Source organism: Solanum verrucosum, unplaced genomic scaffold (assembly GCF_900185275.1).
Source record: "Solanum verrucosum unplaced genomic scaffold, falcon-dt-bn FXZP01000009.1, whole genome shotgun sequence".
Lineage (NCBI taxonomy): Eukaryota > Viridiplantae > Streptophyta > Magnoliopsida > Solanales > Solanaceae > Solanum > Solanum verrucosum.
Genome location: NW_026020231.1, coordinates 1757824 through 1780115, shown reverse-complemented (window position 1 = coordinate 1780115; position 22292 = coordinate 1757824). Strand labels below are relative to the sequence as shown.

Genomic DNA, 22292 nt, shown 5'->3' with positions numbered 1-22292 from the left:
TGACGATCGAAAGTTTTACGAAAAATACTTTATCGCGAACACAATTCAACAATCTATGACAAGTTGCTTATCATAGACAAGCTAACACTATGGGGACTTGTTGATAAAGCAGCATGTCCTTTAATTTGTGCCAAACTGTAGATGAAACAAACATCACATTATTGTTTGAATGTACCATCTTATTAGAGGTATGAAGGAGATTTATTAAGATGGTAGGGCTTATTAAGGCCTCCATTGGATTGTAACTGGGTTATAACCAGTGGCGAAGCTAGAAATTTAATGAAGGATGTCGAGAAATTACATAACAAAAGGTCTTTTTAAAAAAAAATTAAAAATTGTTGCTACTGAGATTCAAACATGTGACCACTAACTCATTCAAGGTGTTTGAAACCCATTAAAAAGGTCTAAAACCACTAGGCTATAACAACCTATTATATCAAGGGTGTCCAAAATATGTTATTTAATCACTTTTGTGTATCAATTTACGTATATATACGATATTTTTTTCCGACGAAGGGTGTCCAATTGGACGAGTTGCATGTGCCTACACCCCTGGTTATAACAAATTGCAATGGAAGAAGAAACACTATTGAAATTTACAGAATGACATTAGCTGGAGCACTATATCATGTGTGGTAGGAATAAATTCTAGGATTTTCTAGTAGAAAAAAGAAGTAAAGATATCATTGTCTAGTCTTAACTTGAGCCAATGACAAAAATCACTAATATTAATAAGATAATATATTTTCAAAAGACTTTTATATATATATTCTATCTGTGATATGTTTATACATGACTGAGTCATCCTAACATAACAAATGAAGAATAAAGATAACAATCCCATGATGCATAATCCCTCATGTAATTAAATTCTTTCTTCTTATTGCTAAGACATATGGAAGAATTAGCTAGTATTTTTATCTTCACTTGAGACGTTAAATTCTCAATCTCAATCACTTCATTGATTACCGTAATCGTACAATTCTTTATACTAAAAAGGAAAAAGAGAAGTGAATGGATAAGATCAGAAAAAGAATAGCATGTTGAAGATTTAAGGCAAGTTGGTTTCACACGTGAGGAATATATGTGTGTGGAAAATTGGGCCTTCCAATTTATTTCTTGGGACCCGAATCCAAATCCAAATCCAAATCCAAATCCAAATCTAATAACCAATAAGAAACCTTATACATATTTTTTACCCCTTTTCAACAAATTCACAATCCAAACACGCCCTTACCAGATCTCCATGTGACGTGGCATCTCCTCTATCTCTAACAAAATATCCTCCCACACCCCCTAAATATCCTCCCACTCACTTTTTGCCCTTTTTGCTCTTTTTCTTTTCACTTTTCTTTTCCACGTAATTACATTCCACTATCTTACGCCGCGTGCCACCTACGCCTACTTCATCCAATCATCACCCTTCATTCTTTCTTTATTCTACGGCTCAGATATTTTCACCCCTAAAACACAGCGCACTTTAGCTCTCACCATCTACCTAAAGAGTGCTATATTAAAAATATTTCATTTTTCGTCGGCCTGAGAAAAAACTGAAACTTTTCGACGACCACTCACAACCTTACGAACCAGAAGAGACTCTTCCTCTTCTTTTCTTTTTTTTTTGCTAACTTGACTTTTACTCTAGGTTAGGTAGAATCGATTTAGGAAGTGTTGTACAGATTTACCGGAAGTAGTTTCTTGCTAACCTGCGCCGGCGGATCGGTCAGACGAACGGTGATGTTGATTTGTGAATTTATGTTTTTTTCCGGTTGTTGATTCCGTCCGATGTGCCGGAGAGTTTGCTGCTTGTTTGTTTAGTACAGGGCAGAAAACGGGATGTATGTCCTTGCGTTGGATAAGATTGACTAGGTGATCCGCTAATGAAACCGGATGAATTAGAAACCCTAAGTTCTAATTTTACTAGTTGTGAAGAGAGGGGAGTGCGTTTAATGGAGGTTTTGTAGTAGTGATATTGGGGGAGTTGTGGGGGTTTGGAGCTGGAATTTTGAAGTTTGTTGATTTGACTACTTTCCTGGTGATGATGGAGAAGAATAAGATTATTAAGAGTGGGGATGGGTTCATTGATAGGAGTAAAGTGCGGATTTTACTGTGTGATAAAGATCTCAGTAGCTCGCAGGAAGTTTTAACACTCTTATGCAAATGTTCTTATCAAGGTAATATTTCAGTTAGCTCTTGTGTTTAATGAAGTTCTTGGAGCTCCTAGTTTATGTTTTTTTCTTTTATTCCATTATTGTTAGTAATATGTATGTGTTGTATGCGATTTGATATGGGATGATTTATGTTTTTCTCCTAAAGCAGGTAGTAGATTAATGTGAACTAAGGTCTTATAAGTACTCTTGTTCTGACTTCTGAGTGGAATGTTTTTGTTAATTTTAATTTGACTCCCGTGTTTTTACAGATGACAGATCACTTGCTTTATCAAAATATGAGCTCTGATTTTCCCAACTTAACCATGTTGCTTCTCCTTGATCATTTTGAAGATTAATGTTCATTCAGTTTATCTCTCAGCTCACTTCTAATTAAATTGTTGATGTCTTGTAATAATAGTGATATAGAGGCTTTCTTTCCCTCATCTAATTATTGAAGGTCTGGGGGAGGAGTGGGGCAGAATTCAGTTTTGCAACTTTGCCAAAAGGTTCAAGTTCATCAATCCCCAGTTCTTCCCCCTTCCCAAATTGAAAATTGCAACAAAATGAGAAGAAAATGGTGGAGTGTAGAACTTGATCTTTAAAAAGGAAATAGTTTGCACATATTAGCTTAGTTGGTATTAATTAATTTCCATCTCAGAATAGATAGATGAATAATGAAAACAAACTAAAGGACAGAGAACACCTGGGGGCTAGCAGTGACTGGGGTAAGATGCTTGTATCACTGTTAGTAAGTTACTCTTTGTTTGCTCCTAGGTCAGTCTGCAGTTGGCTACTTGGCTTATAATACACATGATATTTTTAAGGCAGCACTGCATGTTCTTGTGTTGATGGTGGTAATTGTTTCTTTGCAGTGACTTTAGTGAGGTCACCCAGACAAGTGATTGATGCACTGAATGCTGAAGGACCTGATATAGATATCATTCTTTCTGAAGTTGACCTTCCTATTACCAAAGGATACAAGATGTTGAAATACATTATGAAGGATAAAGAACTGCGACGCATTCCTGTGATCAGTAAGCATAACTTTGTATAAATTATAACTTGATTTCGACTGTACTGAAAGAGCAGTAAATAATTTCATTGTTTTTTTCGCTTTCCTAGTGATGTCATCACAAGATGAAGTTTCTATTGTCGTCAAGTGCCTCAAATTTGGAGCAGCTGACTACCTTGTGAAGCCTCTCCGCACTAATGAGCTGTTGAACTTGTGGACTCACATGTGGAGAAGAAGGCAAATGGCATGTATTTTACTTGATCGCTTAACAATTCTTCTTAGCAATTGCATTTCTCTTACTTGAAAGACTTTGGTTGATTTAGTGTAAAGGTAAATAGAAGGGTCTAGGCGCATGTTCTTAATAAAGAAACAAAAAATGTTTGAACCCTTTTTATTTTTGACATCATTTTCCTTAGTTGCATGAAGGGAACTTCTCTACCCTATAATTTTGGATTCTTATATGGTCTATGACAAACATCCATTTAATGTTCCTTGCTTTTCTTTTGTTCCATGTACAGCTTGGACTAGCAGAGAAGAACATCCTGAGTTACGACTTTGATTTGATTTTATCAGACCCCAGTGATCATAATACAAATAGCACTACTCTTTTCTCTGATGATACTGATGATAAGTCCCGGAAGAGTGTCAATCTGGAATTATGTCCGTCTATTCAGTTCGAAGATGAGGTAATTTTGCATGGCAGTCCAAATTTTCATAACATCACTATTAAAATTCATCATTGTGCTTTCATATTTTCTCTGTATTCAAGGTGACTGTTTTGTGTGCATCAGTGACTTGTTCTTTTGTAAGTCTGTAATTTTGAGATAAGCCTTGAAAGTGTGGAGGCTTCAGAATTGAAAGTTGACATAACCAAGTGGTATATGAAATTTTACGGGTGACTTCTTGGTTGTGGGGTGGAGTTAAAAAAAATTACAAAACTTAATGCCATCACTCTGCTGCCGTTGACACACTCTGTTTCCTCCTCCAGGGAAACTGGAAGGTGAACTGTCATCAGACCTTTGACTAATCGTGTTGATGTGGGTGTTACTTTTAGGTTTACATACTTATGGTTTCTTTAGCAAGATAGGTTTTTATTTGAATATGGTTTAGTGTGGTCATGGACCAAACTCAAATCTCTTGGAATAATTCATGGTAGCTAGCAGCATCAATATCCCAATACCTGGATGATGAACCTAAATTCCTGGAAGCACCAGAAGCTCCCTTTGTTTTGAAAATTACTTGCAAATTATGTTTTCTAGCTGCAGCACAAATTCACTCAGCAACCACTGAGTCATTTTCTGGGGTCTACCTCCATTTGTCAATGTGCTGTTTATTAAATTTTTAGATAGAGTTAAAACTTGTTTTCCTCCTTTCTTAATGATAATGAGCTGATTTAAGCTATTGTTTAAATGTCGTCATTAACAGATATAGGCATACCCCTTTACTAAAATATTCTTTTCTTGTTTCCCTGCTGTAACTGCCAAATTGTTGAGCTTATCTTACAATAATTTCAGACCACTGTAAAGGGTGGTAATATGCTAAAGCAATTTATTAACAACTAAATAAATTGCTAAAGCAATTTAATTCCTGCTAGCAGATCTTAAACAGCTAAGCACACTATATAACAATTGTAATGCACGTTAGTTTTGCATCAATTCCAAGTGACAAACAACAGACTGAGAAGGGGCTTCTTGCATCCTTACACCCAACCTTCAGATTTTTTAAAGAGACTTAATCATTACTCCTATCAGACAATTATTTGTCAAAAATTATTATCTGATACAAATATTAAAAGAATGATATTCACATTGCAAATCTTTAGGAGTGCGGTTTTCTGACATCCTATGGTGATATAATAACCTTTGTTCATGCCTTTTTATGAACCTGTTACTGTTTTCTAACATTCAGCAATAGTTTCCTTCCTGATTAGAGAGGAATAAACTGACATATGATGGTTTTGCATTTCCCGTCTCTTGGTTACTATATTTTCAGATCAATGCTGCCACCACTACTGCTGCTGTAGAGACTGTGGTTGTGGTTCCATTTGAGTGTCAGTATAATGTGCCAGGAACTAATAATCGACAGACAGGTCAGTGATTCATATGGCTTTAAGTCATTCAGTCTCCTTGATTGTTGTAATGCGATTAACTTGCCATTATTTTCAACCTGAGGAACAAAATGATTCACTGATCTATGTTACCTTTCTCAAAAAAAAAAATGATTCACTGATCTCTCTAGAAAGTGAATACTACCTTTCATTAGTTTTTTTTTTTCTGTTGTCAAGTTTGTTTAGTGCTATTTGTTAAAGGAAGCAACATTGGGTTGACAGAGTAGGTTACCTATTACATATTTCTCACCCATATACGGCACTTAGCCTCCTGCCCATACACACACGACATTCTTCCCCAACCCAAAGAAGGAAGAGAGAAGTGTAGCTTGTTACTTGGGTTGCATTTTCACTTTCCTCCATGCTCTATGGGTACTTAAAAGTGTAGGCATTCGAGTATATTTCTGTTGCTTAAGCCTAAAATCATTCTGTTTTTCCAGTTTTCCTTCATACTTGAAAGGTATATTCTAGGTATTTGTGTATATTGCTGTTACTTTAGCCTGAAATCATTAGCCAGTGATATGTTGCTCGGACTTTTCAAAAATATCGATTGGTGTGTGTCGAATCTCCAAAAGTGGTGCATTTTTTGAGGATCCGATACAGGTACAACAATGTTCTTGGAGAGCCTGAGCAACATATTTAGTCTTTTTAACACTCAAATTTTGGAGCATAAACTATTTAGTGGAAATGTGAGGCATGTCTAAGGTAGTGGTAGTGTAAGCAAGTAATAGAAGCAGGCCTTACCACTGTTTGTAGATTTGGCATGTGCTGAGGAAAAGTTTGAGTAGGTTCTGTATTCCTTTGCCTAAAGTCGAGTTTGATGTATTTTATCATTGGAATGGTTTAGGGGGCTAGCCTCCTCTTCTTATTTAGTAGTCACGTGTCTTTATTCTTTTGCGTATATTACTATCTGCTGTTGCATTTTCTTTGTGCATTGCTATTTTACTTGTCATATTTTTCTTGCAATTCTGCCTCTCTACCCCACAAAGGTAGGGGCAAGGTCCACCAACATCCTACCCTCCCCAAACCCCACTTGTGGGATTACACTTACATTGGGTATGTTGTTGTTGGAATGGTTTAGGGCAATCATTGAGTACTTGTTAACGGATGTACAAATGCCTTTAAACTTTTGTGTTCAAATAGCCCTTTTAAATGAGTTACTTAATAAGCAACTTCAATGGTAATCTCTGTGCTCTAGTATATGTAACAGACCCGGAAATTGATTACTACGGGTAATATGCTTTGCCTGGTATGCTTCTGAGAATTATAACAATATGAGATTAACCTTTCCTATTTCTACAGATGGGTTTAAGTTTAATATTATGCTTATTGAACAGGACGAATTTCTTCATTTCCTAAGAAGAGTGAACTGAAGATAGGTGAGTCCTCAGCATTCTTTACCTATGTCAAATCAGGCATGCCTAAAAGCAATGACCAAGGAATGATCTCTACCCATGAAAATGTGGCTCACCAATCAAGGATGGAAGAGAAGACCAATGCAGCTGTAGGGCATTTAGAGATTGAAACTCAAATGCAAGTTAATGGAGATGCAGTTGAAAATCATTCACATGTTGATGACTATCCAAGTAGTAACAGTTTACCAGATTCGTATTCCATGGAAAGGTCCTCTACTCCCCCTTTATCACTAGAATTACCGCAACAGAGGAACTCAAGGATGGAGGAGTTCTCGCAGGTGTACATGCATCCGCGCAATGAAGCCCAGCGTGATGCTGTGAATTTTCACATTCCAAATGCTTATTCCTATTTTATGCCTGGAGCAATGAATCAAGTCATGATGCCACCATCAGCACAAATGTATCAGAAGAACCTGCAAGATCTCCACAACCATGCTAATTCAGCTGCGTCACCTCAATACAATCATATGCCACCATATCCCCCTCATATGCATGGGATGTCATCATTTCCTTACTACCCTATGGGCCTATGCTTACGACCTGGCGAAATGCCAACACCACATCAATGGCCCACAATTGGAAATTTGCCTTCGGCTGAAGGTAAGTGGAGCAAAGTTGATCGTAGAAAAGCCGCACTGTTGAAGTTTAGACAGAAGAGAAAGGAAAGATGTTTTGACAAGAAGATCAGGTATGTTAACCGAAAAAAGCTGGCAGAACGGAGACCTCGTGTGAGAGGACAGTTTGTAAGGAAGGTCAATGGTGTGAATGTGGATCTTAATGGGCATCCTGCGTCAGCTGATTATGATGTTGATGAAGAGGAGGATGAGGAGGAACAAACTGGAAACTTTGATTCACCTGAGGACGATCCATCGATGTGTTTATGATGATTGCAATCTTTTGGTAGTTTTCCATGTCAATGAATGGTTTGTGTTCTCAGAATACCTGTGCAAAGAGCTGTTATACCTCGAGGATGAATGCAGAAAGAAAGATGCTTCAGTTTGATCAACAGCCCACAAATGGAACAGGCTTGCTTTCAACTTACCTTCAGAGACTGTGTCTACATGCATGATCAGTTGTGCAATGAAAAATTAAGAAATCCTCGTGATCCCACTGCTTTTCAGCATCATATCACTATATGTTAACAAGGAAATGTATAAAGCTAAAATCAAGATTCTAAGAGAAACAATCTGGACAGGAGAACTTAGTGCCCGTTTGGATTGACTTATTTTAGGTGCTTTTAAGTCAAAAATAGCTTTTAAGCAGTTTTGAAGTGTTTGGATAAAGTTAAAAAGTGTTTATAAACACTTATTTTAAAATCAAAATAAGTCAAAAAGTCTTAAGTTAGAAATTCTAACTTATGGCTTTTGGCTTATAAGTCATAAGCCATAAGCCATAAGCCAATCCAAACAGGCCCTAATTGTGTTATAGCGGCACTGGCTTTTCCTGTCTAATGTCACTGGAATTTAGGAACTATCGTGGAGAGTGAGGTGGCCAGAGCCAGTGATTTCACAGTCGAGCAAAGTAATGAGATGACAGTGACATTTTTTCCGAAAACTGTTTTCAATTTTACAATAGCAAAAGAGAAGAAAGATGGAATCTGTATGTAACAGATAGATTGCGTGGTCAACTCTGAGATATTGCCAAAGCTTAGTATATCATTGTTTGCTGCTTCTATCCATAACGGTGGCATACGGGTAGCATTAGGTGATACCTGAAAGTTATGCATGTTTTACTTTTTTAAAGAGTAGTTGGAGCCTCTTGCCTTCACAATATTGTGAGTTTTGGGAGCTCTCTGTGGTTTATTTTTTAATCGGACATAAGCAAGCTTAACCTGGAGAGCTTTCCGTTGGCAAAATAGTCACAAGGTGTGGTATTTGCAGACCGTTACTGACCCATGTTCAACCGAGACTAGATGAGTTTCACAGGTGAAAAATGACCACTTTTGCAAAAATGCATGATCTCAGAACATACTTGCCAAGTACAAGATTTGAGATTTTCCTTGACCCTATATTACAACAACAACAACATACCCAGTGGAATCCCACTAGGTGGGGTCTGGGGAGGGTAGAGTGTACGCAGACCTTGCCACTACCTCGTGCGAGGTAGAGAGGCTGTTTTCGAAAGACCCTCAGCTCAGGTACATCAAATCCAAGTAAAAGGCGAGGAAAACAGTGTATATACATACCATCTAATACGAAAGATAGTATACAATCAACAAAGGAAGAAAGTAACATCAATAAACAATGAGAGAAGTGAAACGCATTATTAAACAACATAAGGCTATCGATATCACAGACAAGAACTGCAAGTGCAAGACTAGGACTACTACACACGCTAACAACCCCTACCCTTGCAAGGAGAGACAACACGCTAGCCCTACTAACTTTTAACCTTAATACGCGACCTCCACTCCTTCCTATCTAGAGTCATGTCTTCGGTAATGTGAAGCTGAGCCAAGTCCTGTCTAATCACCTCTCCCCAATACTTCTTAGGCCTACCTCTACCCCTCCGCGTACCCTCTACAACCAGCCCCTCACACCTCCTCACTGGGGCGTCTGCGCACCGTCTCTTCACATGACCAAACCATCTCAGTCTCACTTCCCTCAGCTTGTCCACCACAGAGGCCACTCCCACCTTCTCCCGGATAACTTCATTCCTAATCTTATCACTCCTAGTGTGCCCACACATCCATCTCAACATCCTCATCTCCGCAACCTGCATTTTCTGAACATGTGAGTTCTTGACTGACCAACACTCCGCTCCATACAACAAGGTCGGTCTAACTACCACTCTGTAGAACTTACCTTTAAGTCTAGGTGGAATTTTCTTATCACACAAGACTCCAGAGGCAAGCCTCCATTTCATCCAAGCAACCCCAATGCGATGTGTGACATCATCATTGATGTCGCCACTTCCTTGTATTACAGACCAAAGATACTTAAAACTTTCTTTCTTAGGAATGATCTGTGTGGCAAGTCTCACTTCTACATCTGCCTCATCCAACGCATCACTAAATTTGCACCCCAAATATTCTGTTTTGGTCCTACTCAACTTAAACCCTTTGGACTCAAGCGTTTGTCTCCACACCTCCAACCTCGCGTTAACTCTGTCCCGCGTCTCATCAATCAGTACTATGTCATCCGCAAATAACATACACCATGGGACCTCCTCCTGAATAGACCGCGTCATCTCATCCATCACCAAAGCAAATAGAAAAGGGCTAAGGACTGATCCTTGGTGCAACCCCATCTCAACTGGGAAATGTTCCGAGTCACCTCCCACCGTTCTAACCCGAGTCTTGGCTCCACCGTACATGTCCTTTATCGCCCTATATTATTTTGCAAAAAATAAAACCTATGTATATACACACATTTTACACCCAAGTGTTTTCTGAACATATGTACTAAAGGAACATATTTTACTTTAAGCAATAACAGACGGATCCTCCTCATAAAAGATGCTAAATCTCATTCAAAAGCGTAGGTTTCCAAGGGGGATAAAGAATTACTGTACACAAGGGCAATCAACTCTTACTCTTGGATCTGAAAAGGTTTATCTTTTTTAAGATAATAATTCGTTTTTAGATGACCTTGGTTGTTATCTGATCCAATCCTTTGGAAAGATTAACCATAATAAGTCCAAAGAAGAACAGGGGGGGATATGAGTGGGCTAAAGCAAAGAGCGATAGTGATGAAAAGAAGGGAAAGAGACTAAATTGGTGCATAACATTAAATACATTTTACTCATTTCAGACAAGGATCACCAAATTCAAACATAGTAATAGACAAACATGGGAATTAATATTATGAAAATTGCCAGTATAAGAAGCACACTACCAAACCACACCACACAGACCGCAAATGAGGCAACTAACTGTGAAATCAGAAGCAGTGTGTCCAAAGATAAATGTTTTGCTGTAACAAATGAGAAGCGGCAGAATCCTGAAAACCATCCGTTGAGCTAATGGGCGAGCTTGAAGTAAAGAACTAATAGGATAGCCAGGACCAAGACAACAATGATAGTGCCAATGATCCATTTATTCCTGCTCATCCTTCTTGACATTGTAGTCAGAATCTTCTTGCTCCTGCTAATATTATCATCCACTCCATGGAGCTGTGAAGGAAGAAACTTACTGATCATTGCATTTACATAATTACGCATGTTAATCTCAAGCTTATTCCACAGAAACCTTTCTTTAAAGTAAATTTAATTAGATTTATCAAACCACATGATCTTTTAATATTCACATTAATGGCATATCAGAATCTCTGTTTGTCCACCTCTTAGTTTCAGAATTTGTTTAGGCTGTTCAGATATGATGAATAAAAATGAATTGATTGTGTACCGTGTCATGTGCATGCAGAAGAGACTGACGTTGTTGATGCAAATCTTGAAGAATTGAGACCCCCAGATCTTCAGTTTCTAGCATTGTCTTTCGACTATCCCTGATCCTGTCGCTTGAACGGTTCAATCTCTCTGTTGACATCATCAACCTTTGCCTTTGATCAGCAGACACCTGTATGGCATTAGATCAAAATTTTGATCAAGCAAGAGCATAATTTCCAATGAAGCGTCAATCAAAAAGTGAAGAAGTTTTCACTCTCGCATAAGATATCCTGACAGTACATTGATAAAAGATATGATTGCTCGAAAAGAAGACTCAAGCAACGAGCTTGCCATAGAGGTCTTTATAACTTCATGTTTCTCCTTCCAATTTATATGAATATTCTTTCCTTCATGCAACATTCCAGACGTATTTGACACCATTCCACAAGTAATTATATTCTATACCACTTTCACAACTTTCAAGATTATAAACTCATTTAAATGTTTAGATTTTAACTCGAAGAGAAGTTTCTCTATCAGATTTAATTTTCAACTATTAGTTTAACGTTCTTTTCCAATATCACAAATATAGTAAAAATCAAATTAACATCTTAAACCTTGTGCCCAATCGAATACCTCTATCATAAAATGGAATGGACGGAGTAATACAAGTTCCAACCTGCTTAGAAGCTTACACTACTTGCTGTTCTCCCTCTTGACATAAACTACACCACACTGGTACTTCCCTTGTAAAGGAAAACCATTCAAACAACACAAAAGAGGGGGCCAAAAATAGAACCTAAAATTGATGTAGACCACAAAGAGAAAGTTGAAAATGTAAACCAGTAAAGTAATACAATGTGAGAAAAGCATTATTGGTTCAGATGTCTGGAAAACTATGATAGTCAGTCTGTGCAGTACAATTATCTGCATGCCATTAGGATTGAAGTAGCAATTGGAAACTAGCCACCTACGTTTAACAAGAAGGGAATGAGAATCTACTTTCACGAACTGACTAGCTTGATTCTTGAAAACACGATAGGGAAAGGGGATTACCATGTTAGCATCTGCCATTCCCGATTCCAACAATTCATCCCTTGCAGCTTGGTTTGCATTTCCTGATGTGATTCTTTTCACTTCAGTTTTTAAGTTGTTCAGATCACTCTTATATTCTCTCAACTTGGCAAGAAGTGTGGCTTTAACATTTGGAGGTAAACTCCGAGCTTCTAGGTCCATTTTGCGAATCTGGAAATGAGGACAAAAGAGCATTATAAACCAAAATATTTCAGAAACAAGCAAAAACAGGTTGCAGCCAAAGCTTTACGAATTACCAACGCTTCAGCATCATCTAGGCCAGCTTTTATTTCAGACACTTTCTGTTTCTTCTGTTCTGCAAGTTGAACAAAAGACACAGAAACAGTTTTAAAAAGCAACTGAGCTAATGGTCAAAGAGTAAAGCTGTAACAGAGGTCCAAAATAGAATGAAATACAGAAATCTCAGGTTAATGAGCCCTGTGATTGAGAAGTAACAGAAGCAACAAAAAGGCAATAACTCACCAAATGGTAAAAAATGCAGAAGAACACAAAAACAAGTAGTAACAGCGGAGGTTTCAAATGTAACTTAGCAGCATTTTCTGGGGTAGATTTCAGGACAATTATGTCAAGAGAATGTTATATCCATTTTTTACAAGATCAAGAGAATGTTATCGCCTGCATAATCCACCCTAGTTACAGGATTTGTATTACTGTAACTTTCTTGTTACGAGTTGCTTCCATAAACAACAGTACTGAAATAGTGATATGTATGATGCCAGTCAAAGATCATTACAATATATCAGTAGTTATATCATCTGGAACACAGTTACACATAAGAGTAATGCCAAAATTACTTTCAGGCACTCCAATTACCTAATGTGTATCTAAAAGCAAACTAGATATCTTGACCTCGCACGTGTAATATCTCCTCCCATTGCTAACTCTATACTCCTCATTTTGGATATCTTATTAACACCTGCTAAAATAGCTTATGCATTTTTCACAAAAATCAATTGAAATGCTAGCAGAGAGAGACTACACATTTTGGAAAATTAAACAAAGTTCTACAATTAAGAACCATTTTTATAATCTTCCCAATTGCTCACTTGATAGAAAATCTCATCCATTTGCCAAAGTTAAAATATATAGAACTGGCCAGCAGGAAAACACTGAGCTATGAGAAAGTAAATAATTAGCCAAATAACCAAAACAATCTAACCAACTTTAGTAAAAGCTATAGCCACCACAGATTGACATATTATTTCCATTTTTAAAAACAAATTGGTTTTATAGGACATGTTGTGTAATCCAGCATGAAGAGCAGTGCTATTTATTCTTGTAAATATTCTTTGAGATTTAAAAGATCAAAAAAATCAAGCAGAAATTTTCTTTTTAATAATTGTGGTGTTTGCACCGGCTTGTTCTTTTTAATATCAAGCAGAAATTGACATATTATGCATAAACTCTTCAGAAGAGAACAAGAATGCATCAAAAGAGCATCTTTCAAAGAAAAGGAGGGAAATGGCTGTTCTTCTCACCTCCATCAAGGATAGTAGCAGAGTTGCATTTCTTCGTTAAATTAGCTGAAAGCTCACAGTACTGTCTTTCATATCCTTCGAATACCTGACTCATTCTGCCCCTTCTCAAAGTTCACAAATACCTTCAGATCAAAGAAACGACCGTAAATTTCAGTCAATTTAACTATCTCTTTTTCCCTAAATTAGATTCTCCGTTAAAAAATAAATAATACACTAAATTGTGATCCTTCGAATCGGCTGGAGCCATGATTCTTAGACAACCGAACAAATCAAACCCTAAAGATACGATAATTTCACAAATACAAGTAGATCATTTAAATAATTCACAGAGCAGATCGATACGCACCTTGAATTGATCGGAGAAAGGAGACTAATACGCCGACCGGTCGGCGATCGGAGACTTAGTCGGAAGTTCGTTGGCACGGTCTGTTGGGAACTATCGCGAATAATAGAATGATTATCCTATAGGAGACCCTTCAAGCACTATGTAAAACATGTCCAAAAGACTTTATTACCCTTAAAAAAAATCCCCCTTTTTTCTGAAAAAATAATAATTGATCGCACGTTTCAAATTTAAATATTGCATGCACTTTACATAAATACTTTATATATAATCTTTTTTAATAACGAGAAAATTCGTAGTTGTTATCTTTTCTGATGCGGACAAGATAAATATATATATATATAGTAAGTGGAAATATCTACTACTTAGCACATGACAAGTGTTCATTTGGGCTCATTTATTATTTATATGTTTTCAATTTTCAATATATGTTGTCTATCTTCTTCTTTTTTCAATCTTTTATTTTAAACTTCTTGATATTTAATTACAATCAGATCTTTTATATATTTTTATATCTTTTAAATATTTAAGTAATTAATTATCGTGATTCATAATATTTTATAGAATTATTTAGTATAGTAAAATAAATTTAAAAGAAACAAACAAAACGAATTCATCATAGGAAATTACCAAAGCATCCTTCAATACATCAATAATGAGTCCGACTTTTTGTTTTTAAGAAATTGCACATTCCAAGGATATTTTTGTCCAAAGTGGAAATATTGTGTAAAAAATATTGTTAAATGTTTTTGTTTTTAAATATTGTTATTTTATCTTTAAAATTAAGTTTGATTGAATTGAATTAGTAGAATGAGAAGAAAAATTAAACTAATAACCTTTTGATATTATTAAATGCATTTTATTTTTAATTGAGTAGTAGATCAAAAGTTCCGAATTAGGATTTTAAAATAATATCCTACTCTTTCCTTAATTATTATGATATTGCAAATATTTATTTTCCTTAAATGGTGATTCATTTCCCATTTACAACTATATTCAATTAATTTATAATGTATTGAATGTGGTTATGGGATTGAGATATTGAAATAATATCTTTATCTTCCCTTAGTCATAATAAAATTATAATTTAATCTTTATTTTTCTGAAATGATAATTTTCTTTTAATTCAGAGAACATATTGCTTACTATATTGAATGTAATTATAATAAAACATATCGTATTTAGTATGACAAAATAAACCAAAAGTTTGAGAAATTAGATAAATAGTAATCTTAGCTTCTAAGAAGCATCACATCATCTTTTACATATCCAACTTTATATATATATAACAGTAAAAAAGAAAATAAAAGAGTTAAAAAAGAAAAAATAAGTGATTTAAGAAAATTATATGAATAACATTAATGATGAGATGAAGATTAAGGAAAGAAGTGAAATAAATTAGTAGTATTGATGATGATAAAATTTAGATAAATCATTTTTTATATTTTATAAATTTTAACATAAAATTTCCAATTTATTAAAACTAAAAATAAATGCTAAAAATAAATAAAATCGTTAATTAGTAGAATGAGAAAAAAAATATTAAACTAATAACCTTTTAATATTATTAAATGCCTTTTCTTTTTAATTGAGTAGTAGATCAAAAGTTTTGAATTAGGATATTAAAATAATATCTTATTCTCTCCTTAATTATTATGGTATTGCAAACATTTATTTTCCTTAAATGGTGATTCATATTCCATTTACAGTTATATTCAATTAATTTCTAATGTATTGAATGTGGTTATGGGATATTGAAATAGTATCTTTTATCTTTCCTTAATCATAATAAAATTATAATTTAACCTTTATTTTTTAAAATGATAATTTTCTTTATATCCTAGAACATATTGCTTACTATATTGAATGTAATTATAATAAAACATATCGTATTTAGTATGATAAAAGAACCCAAAAATTTTGAGAAATTAGATAAATAGTAATCTTAGCTTCTAATTAGAAATGTATATCATTTACATATCCAACTTTATATATATAAAGAGTAAAAAAGAAAATAAAAGAGTTAAAAATAAATAAATAAGTGATTTAAGAAATTATATAAATAACATTGATGATGAGATGAAAATTAAGGAAAGAGGTGAAATAATTAGTAGTATTGGTGATGATAAAAGTTAAATAAATCATTTTTTATATTTTTAAAAATTTAACATAAAATTTCCAATCTTTTAAAATAAAAAATAAATGCTAAATTATAAATAAAAATCGAGGCAACAATTATTTGAAAGAAAAATATAACCAAAACTGTCAGAAAAAATTGATAAGAATAAATAAGTATCTATTACTAAGAATGGTGTCACTACATTTTCTATTTTAACTTTATTGTTACATATGGATAGAAAATTTTAGAAGAAGATATGATTCAAAAATTTTAAAAATAATGATTCATTAAATGGTGATTCCTTTTCCATTAATAAATTACTCATTTTTGGGATTTACCGAAAAACTAAAAATTAAAAAAATTTGTTGAAATTGTTGAATTTAAGGTTACTATATTTTTTTGTGATTTTTTGGCGTTAATTTTATATTTTTTTTCACATTTTTCATATTTTTTATTAATCAATTACTCATTTTCGGGATTTACCAAAAAAAATTTTTGTTGAATTTAAGGTTACAATATTTATTTTTGAATTTTTGGCGTTAATTTTATTTATTTTTTCATATTTTTTATTAATCAATTACTCATTTTCGGATTACCGAAAAAAATAAAAAATTAAACAAAATTATTGAAAACGGGTTGGGTAGTTTATTTAAAAGGGGGGTTGATTTATGGGTTCGAATTTTTTAGGGGCTTAATTGATCCCTTTCCATTTTCATATAAATGTCATGTGGTAAAGTCAAAATGACATGGCAATTCCATGTGACATTTAAAGAAATGGAAAATGAGTTGGATATTTCCAGCAGGCCAACTAACGCTCATAAGGGCATTCTAGACGAAAAGTTGGATGACGAGGGCACGAGTGAGCCAAACTTTAAACGGAGGATATATCTAGACCTTTTCGAATAGTTTAGGGGTATATTTGACCCTTTACCCATTATAATTTAACCTTTATTTTTGTGAAATGATAATTTTCTTTTCATTCATACAACATATTAATTAATATATTGAATGTCATTATAATAAAACATGTTGTATTTAGTATGATAAAAGAATACAAAAATTTGAGAAATTAGATAAATAGTAATCCTAGCTTCTAAGAAATGACACATCATGTAAAAATGAAGATTATCTTATATAACAAAATGATATAAATTACATTAATGATGAAATGAAAATTAAGGAAAGAAGTAAAAGAAATTAATAATAATATTGTTGATGATAGGAGTTAAATAAATCATTTTTTATATTTTACAAATTTTCAATATAAAAATTTTGGTCTTTTTAAAATTAAAAAAAGCTTAAAAAATAAAACTAAAAATAAAAATCGAGGCAACAATTATTTTAAGGAAAAAATAACAAAAAATGTCAGAAAACATTGATTAGAATAAATAGATATCTATTGCTAAGAAGGGTGTCACCCCACATTTTCTATTTTAGCTTTATTATTTATTACATATAGATAGAAACTTTAAGAAGAAGAATGGTCCAAAAAATTTTAAAATGACAAATCAATTTTGTAAAAATACATATGTAATTCAAGTTATAATAACTAATTTCTTGAAACAAATAATTAAAAGGAAGAAAAAAAGTAATCAAGAAAATAATATAAATAACACTAATTATGAGATTAATAGCATGAGGAAAGGAACTAAATATGATCCATCTTTTTAAATTATTTTTTTTAGAAAATATATATAAACTTTAATTAAAGATAAATAAGGAAAAAAAACTTTAATTAAAGATACAAAAAAATCATGACAAAATAAAAGAAGAAAGAAATTAAAAGAATATCTAATTTTCTCTCTTTTCAAATTACAAAATAATTTTTTGCTTATTCTCCTCCTAATTTAATACGAATTTCATAAATAGATTGTTTTTTTCTCCAAATAATTCTTCTTACCCTTTGAAACACTAATCAGCCTTCCTATAAATTTCTCAACCAAAATGAATTTTCTCTCCTGGTAGGAGGAATAAACATTCTTCCAAAAAGTCTTTTATTTTGTTGAGAAACTTTTGTTACATGATCTCTTTCCTTACATCAATATATTCACAAGAATCATGAGATACTCTCTCTTTCTCTTTTGATGGACATCTTAGATAAGTTGATACCATATATTCATCATCATCGTCAGAAGAAGAGCCAAAGTGAAGAAATTTGTTCTTATTTGTTACAAATGCTCAAATATTTTTATTTTATAGATAAAATAAATATAAACAATTATGAAAAATGAATAGTTTTTCATCTTTTCATCTTTCATTTACTTAAATCTATATTAGTGTAATGGATGTTATAAAAGGCATAATTAATTGGGTATGACATAAATACGTTCAATTTTTTTTAAAATACATATATTAATACAAACAAAGATAAAATGTCAAAAAAGGAGAAAAAAGATAAATAAAAATACTGGTCATACAGAGGTGCCACATCAGATTGTCTATATTCAGCTTTATATATATATATATATATATAGAGAGAGAGAGAGAGAGATAGATAGATAGATTTTATTGTAAAAGTGAATTTCTTAATTTATTACAAATAAATATTTTATTCATTGAAGAACATTTACAATAAAGACTCCTCACATGCCAAGTAATTATTCATAATTCACACCTCTCCAATTTCTACTCTTAATAATTTATTTATTTATTCTCTCTCTCTTTTTTACCTTATTTTAATTATAAAATGACAACATATTTTAAACATTTTCCTCTTTATCATTTAACTTGTTACAATGAATAATTATCCATGAATTACACTTTTCAATTTTTTACTTAATCTATATCTATATATAATATAAAGTTAAATATATATATATAAGGTGATATGACACCTTTCTATGACCTAAATTTTTTTTTCTCCTTTTAAAAAATTTCCCCCTTCTCCTTTTTCTCTAAAGCCATTCCGTTAATTTGATTCATTTTAATTTGCCTTAGTAATTAAAATTAAATTTCCCTATATAATATTGTAACAATAAACGGATGAAGACTAAGGGTCAACATGAAAATGGGTAATTGAAGAGAATAGACAATTTATATATGATATGACATATTGTAGTTAAATGGAGAATTTAAGAAGAATATGAAGAAACAATCAATAATGATAGGTAATTATTGTGTATTTATTTTTCAGCAAATTTAACCCAAGAAAATAAATGATAAATAGCTACAATCACAATTTCTTCACATCACAACCAATGATGAATATCTTTCAAGCATCCTACTTGCTACTACCTTTGAATGCTTGAATTTTGAGTCTTACCATTCGGTAATTGATGGAGTATTATTTATGTGATTTTTTTAATTATATGTTATTTGTATGATCATGAAATAGAAGTGATTGATTTTCTTTATTGTTTTTTTTTCTTTTTCTAACATCAGGTGTTTGACGGAATAAAATATCAACTATTGACATTTGGTAAACGTTTTCCTTTTTTTCTTAGTGATTTATTGACTATATGTTTAGCCTTACAATTTGATAATTTGTTGAGTATTATTTATATGATTTTTTAACTATATTTTATTTGCATGATTATGAAATAGAAGTGATTTGTTTTCTTGATTGTTCTTTTTTTCTTCTTCTAACATCAGGTGTTTGACAGAATAAGAGAATAAGATATCAACTGTTGGTTTTAGCATTTTAATATTACTATTTTAATATATTAATTTGCTTTACTTTGAGTTAAAAGAGTGTTAGTGGGCATTCTTACATTGAAAAATGTTGGTTTTAGCATTTTAATATTACTATTTTAATATATTAATTTGCTTTACTTTGAGTTAAAAGAGTGTTAGTGGGCATTCTTACATTGCATCTGTTGGTGAGGCATATATGACATTACTCACCTATCAATGCACATAGATATTATTGCCCATTATTTTTTGGTTACAAAAACGTTCCACTGAACGTTGGGTCAACACCTTGGGCAGTTTTGCATTTGCACGTTGGTGCATTTGTTGCCCACACAATTACATCTTCATTATTCATCCTCCATTATTCTTGTAACCTATGTAACATATGTAACTCCTAAAGCTATTTATCTTCACTATTTACCACTCCATTATCTTCATATTCATTGCTAGGAAGACTTCTTCTAGTATAAATAGTGATGGTCTTCATTTGGTTTAAGAAATATACTACACACAAGAAAAATATAGAGTGAAAGAGTTAGTCAAAAAGAGAGTTCTTATTAGTTGAAGGGAGGTTTTCTTTTTGTGGAGCTTTGGACTCAACTCTTGTCCAGAGTTGTTGAGTTATACTTTGTGAGGGCTGTTGTATCCTGGAGGGGACAAGTCAAGAAGGACTACTGCTGGACCGGTGAAAACATTTGCTGCAGTGGGCTTGAATCTCCTTAAAGAGAGCGAGATATCCGCGCCTCAGCCTGAAGAGATTTATTTCTTCATTTTTATTTTCAATTGTAATCTTGTATTTTTGTTAACTTGTAAGTTTTCACTAACATCAACTATCGACATTTGGTAAACTTTTTCCCCTTTTTCTTAGTGATTTCTTGACTATATGTATAGTTGAATAATTTTGAAATAGAGGTGATTGATTTTCTTGATTGTTCTTTTTTTTTTTCTTTATTAACATCAGGTTTGACAACGTAAGAGAATCGATATTTCGTGAAATTTTTCCTCTTCTTTTTATTTGTCTTTTCATCGGTTTTGAGAGTAAAAAATTGTGTTAGAGAAAAAGAATGAAACAAAAATTAAAATAGTCATAAAAGCAAAATCAACTGAAATGTTTTTGTCAAATTTATGTTGAAACACAATTTTTGACGTTGTCCTTTTGAAAAATAATATTAGTGGCAATTAGAATTTTTAGTCGTGAATTTTATTGTTTTGAAAAATTGCGAATCTAATGAAGACTGAAGTTATTTGTCACGCGAAATCAATTGAGAGAAGTATGTATTGTTTACCTTATTTTCTTTTCTATTAGTATGTCTTTTTTTAATTTAAATTGTTCAATCATTCATTTCATATCATTCAATTCTTAATTTATCAATTTCATATATGTTTATGTTTAATTATGAAATATGGTACCAAGAATATTATTGTAATTAAGATAGTGGTTAATTAGCTGTAAAAATACAAAAAATGATATTAACTGTGATTTAACTATAACATTTAATTTGACAAGGTTTGCACAAAAATAAAATATTGCATAATTTAGATAAATAAAAATATATTATTTAGCCTGTTATTTATATGAAATTGTTTTCAATATTTTGTAATCAAATTTATATAAGGGTTCATTTTCAATTATATTTTTAATATACGATTCTCTTCATTTTGTTTTGTTTTTCCTTTCATTTCCTTCATTTTAATAAAATTGTCTAAGGTGAGTTGTCTAATAATATATTTGTTGATATTGTTTATTCTATTCATCCCATATTAGTTGTGACATTTCTCTTTTACAAATTCTTTAAGAAATCATAAACAAGAAGAATTTTTTTTTCTGAATAATTAATTTTAAGGCCAAAATGAAAAATAAATTAATTTCAATTTAATTTTGCTAATAAATATTTTGGGACAATCATTTTAATAATGTTGATAACTAATAAAAATAGATAGAGTATTTTTCTTCCTTTTATTTTGTTCTTTTAACATATTTTAAAAACTCAAATAGTACTGTTTAATAAATTTCTTTAAATATAGCTTAATTAGAAACACAAAAATTATTACAAATCAAGAAAAAAAAAAGGTGTTACTAATTAAGAGTGCATGAACTATTGCAACCATAAATTTTCTATTTATTTTATTTAAATGTTAGAAGTGTTTAAATTTATATTATTCTCATATTTTCTGTCCTCATGTTTTAAATAAGTTAATTTGGGCTTAGATGGTGTTTCAAGGAACTCAATTAGACAGGACAAATATAAAAAAATTTTAAGTGTTTATAAATGTTTGTCATTTAGTTTTATTTTAGTAGACATTCATCTTATAATTATGTCATTATCCTAATATTTAATTGTGAATCAAGTCTTTTATATATTATTATTTTTCCTCCCATTATCTTGGAAAGATTGTGCCTTTCTTTTTAAAATGATGTCCGATAAAAAAATAAAATACTCATTTCATGTTTGACATTGTTATATTCATATAACTAAAATGGTTAACAAATAACTAAATAATAAAAACATCAAAGTGTAAGGTGAAGATTATTATTAAAATAATTGATGCTTAAATTATTTATCATTACTTTTTACTCTTATTTAGAAATGGGAGTTTGGGAGGACCAACATTGCAC

At 32.3% G+C, this 22292-nt stretch overlaps 3 protein-coding genes across 4 annotated transcripts; 1 reads left to right on the top strand and 2 right to left on the bottom strand.

The window, feature by feature from the left end:
• The first annotated feature begins 1787 nt into the window (after window positions 1-1787).
• LOC125832388 (two-component response regulator-like APRR1) lies at window positions 1788-7903 on the top strand. Its single transcript, XM_049511532.1, has 6 exons — window positions 1788-2174; window positions 3023-3184; window positions 3273-3406; window positions 3681-3848; window positions 5155-5251; window positions 6607-7903. The coding sequence occupies exons 1-6, from the start codon at window positions 2039-2041 to the stop codon at window positions 7566-7568; spliced, it is 1659 nt and encodes a 552-aa protein (XP_049367489.1). The 5' UTR covers window positions 1788-2038; the 3' UTR covers window positions 7569-7903.
• A 234-nt stretch (window positions 7904-8137) lies between these two features.
• LOC125832240 (uncharacterized) lies at window positions 8138-9999 on the bottom strand. Its single transcript, XM_049511388.1, has 2 exons — window positions 9667-9999; window positions 8138-8395 (listed from the first exon to the last, which is right to left on the bottom strand). Exons 1-2 carry the CDS (start codon window positions 9997-9999, stop codon window positions 8138-8140), a joined length of 591 nt encoding a protein of 196 aa, XP_049367345.1.
• A 400-nt stretch (window positions 10000-10399) lies between these two features.
• Window positions 10400-14055, bottom strand: LOC125832400 (vesicle transport v-SNARE 13-like). Of its 2 annotated transcripts, none has more exons than XM_049511544.1 (6): window positions 13930-14055; window positions 13584-13705; window positions 12342-12400; window positions 12067-12255; window positions 11030-11200; window positions 10400-10797 (listed from the first exon to the last, which is right to left on the bottom strand). In XM_049511544.1, the coding sequence occupies exons 2-6, from the start codon at window positions 13675-13677 to the stop codon at window positions 10645-10647; spliced, it is 666 nt and encodes a 221-aa protein (XP_049367501.1). In that variant the 5' UTR covers window positions 13678-13705; window positions 13930-14055; the 3' UTR covers window positions 10400-10644. The 2 variants fall into 2 exon arrangements, with proteins under 2 accessions (XP_049367501.1, XP_049367502.1); XM_049511545.1 differs by having other exon boundaries at window positions 13584-13702; window positions 13928-14041.
• Between the last annotated feature and the right edge of the window lie 8237 nt (window positions 14056-22292).

Coding starts and splice junctions, on each gene's coding strand:
- LOC125832388 (XM_049511532.1), top strand. CDS start 2,039: ATGATGGAGAAGAATAAGATTATTAAGAGTGGGGATGGGTTCATTGAT. Junction 2,175..3,022: donor ATGCAAATGTTCTTATCAAG/GTAATATTTCAG, acceptor GTTTCTTTGCAG/TGACTTTAGTGAGGTCACCC. Junction 3,849..5,154: donor CTATTCAGTTCGAAGATGAG/GTAATTTTGCAT, acceptor CTATATTTTCAG/ATCAATGCTGCCACCACTAC.
- LOC125832240 (XM_049511388.1), bottom strand. CDS start 9,999: ATGTACGGTGGAGCCAAGACTCGGGTTAGAACGGTGGGAGGTGACTCG. Junction 8,396..9,666: donor TGGATGAGGCAGATGTAGAA/GTGAGACTTGCC, acceptor CATAACTTTCAG/GTATCACCTAATGCTACCCG.
- LOC125832400 (XM_049511544.1), bottom strand. CDS start 13,677: ATGAGTCAGGTATTCGAAGGATATGAAAGACAGTACTGTGAGCTTTCA. Junction 11,201..12,066: donor GAATGGCAGATGCTAACATG/GTAATCCCCTTT, acceptor AATGCCATACAG/GTGTCTGCTGATCAAAGGCA. Junction 10,798..11,029: donor TTCTGCATGCACATGACACG/GTACACAATCAA, acceptor CTTCCTTCACAG/CTCCATGGAGTGGATGATAA.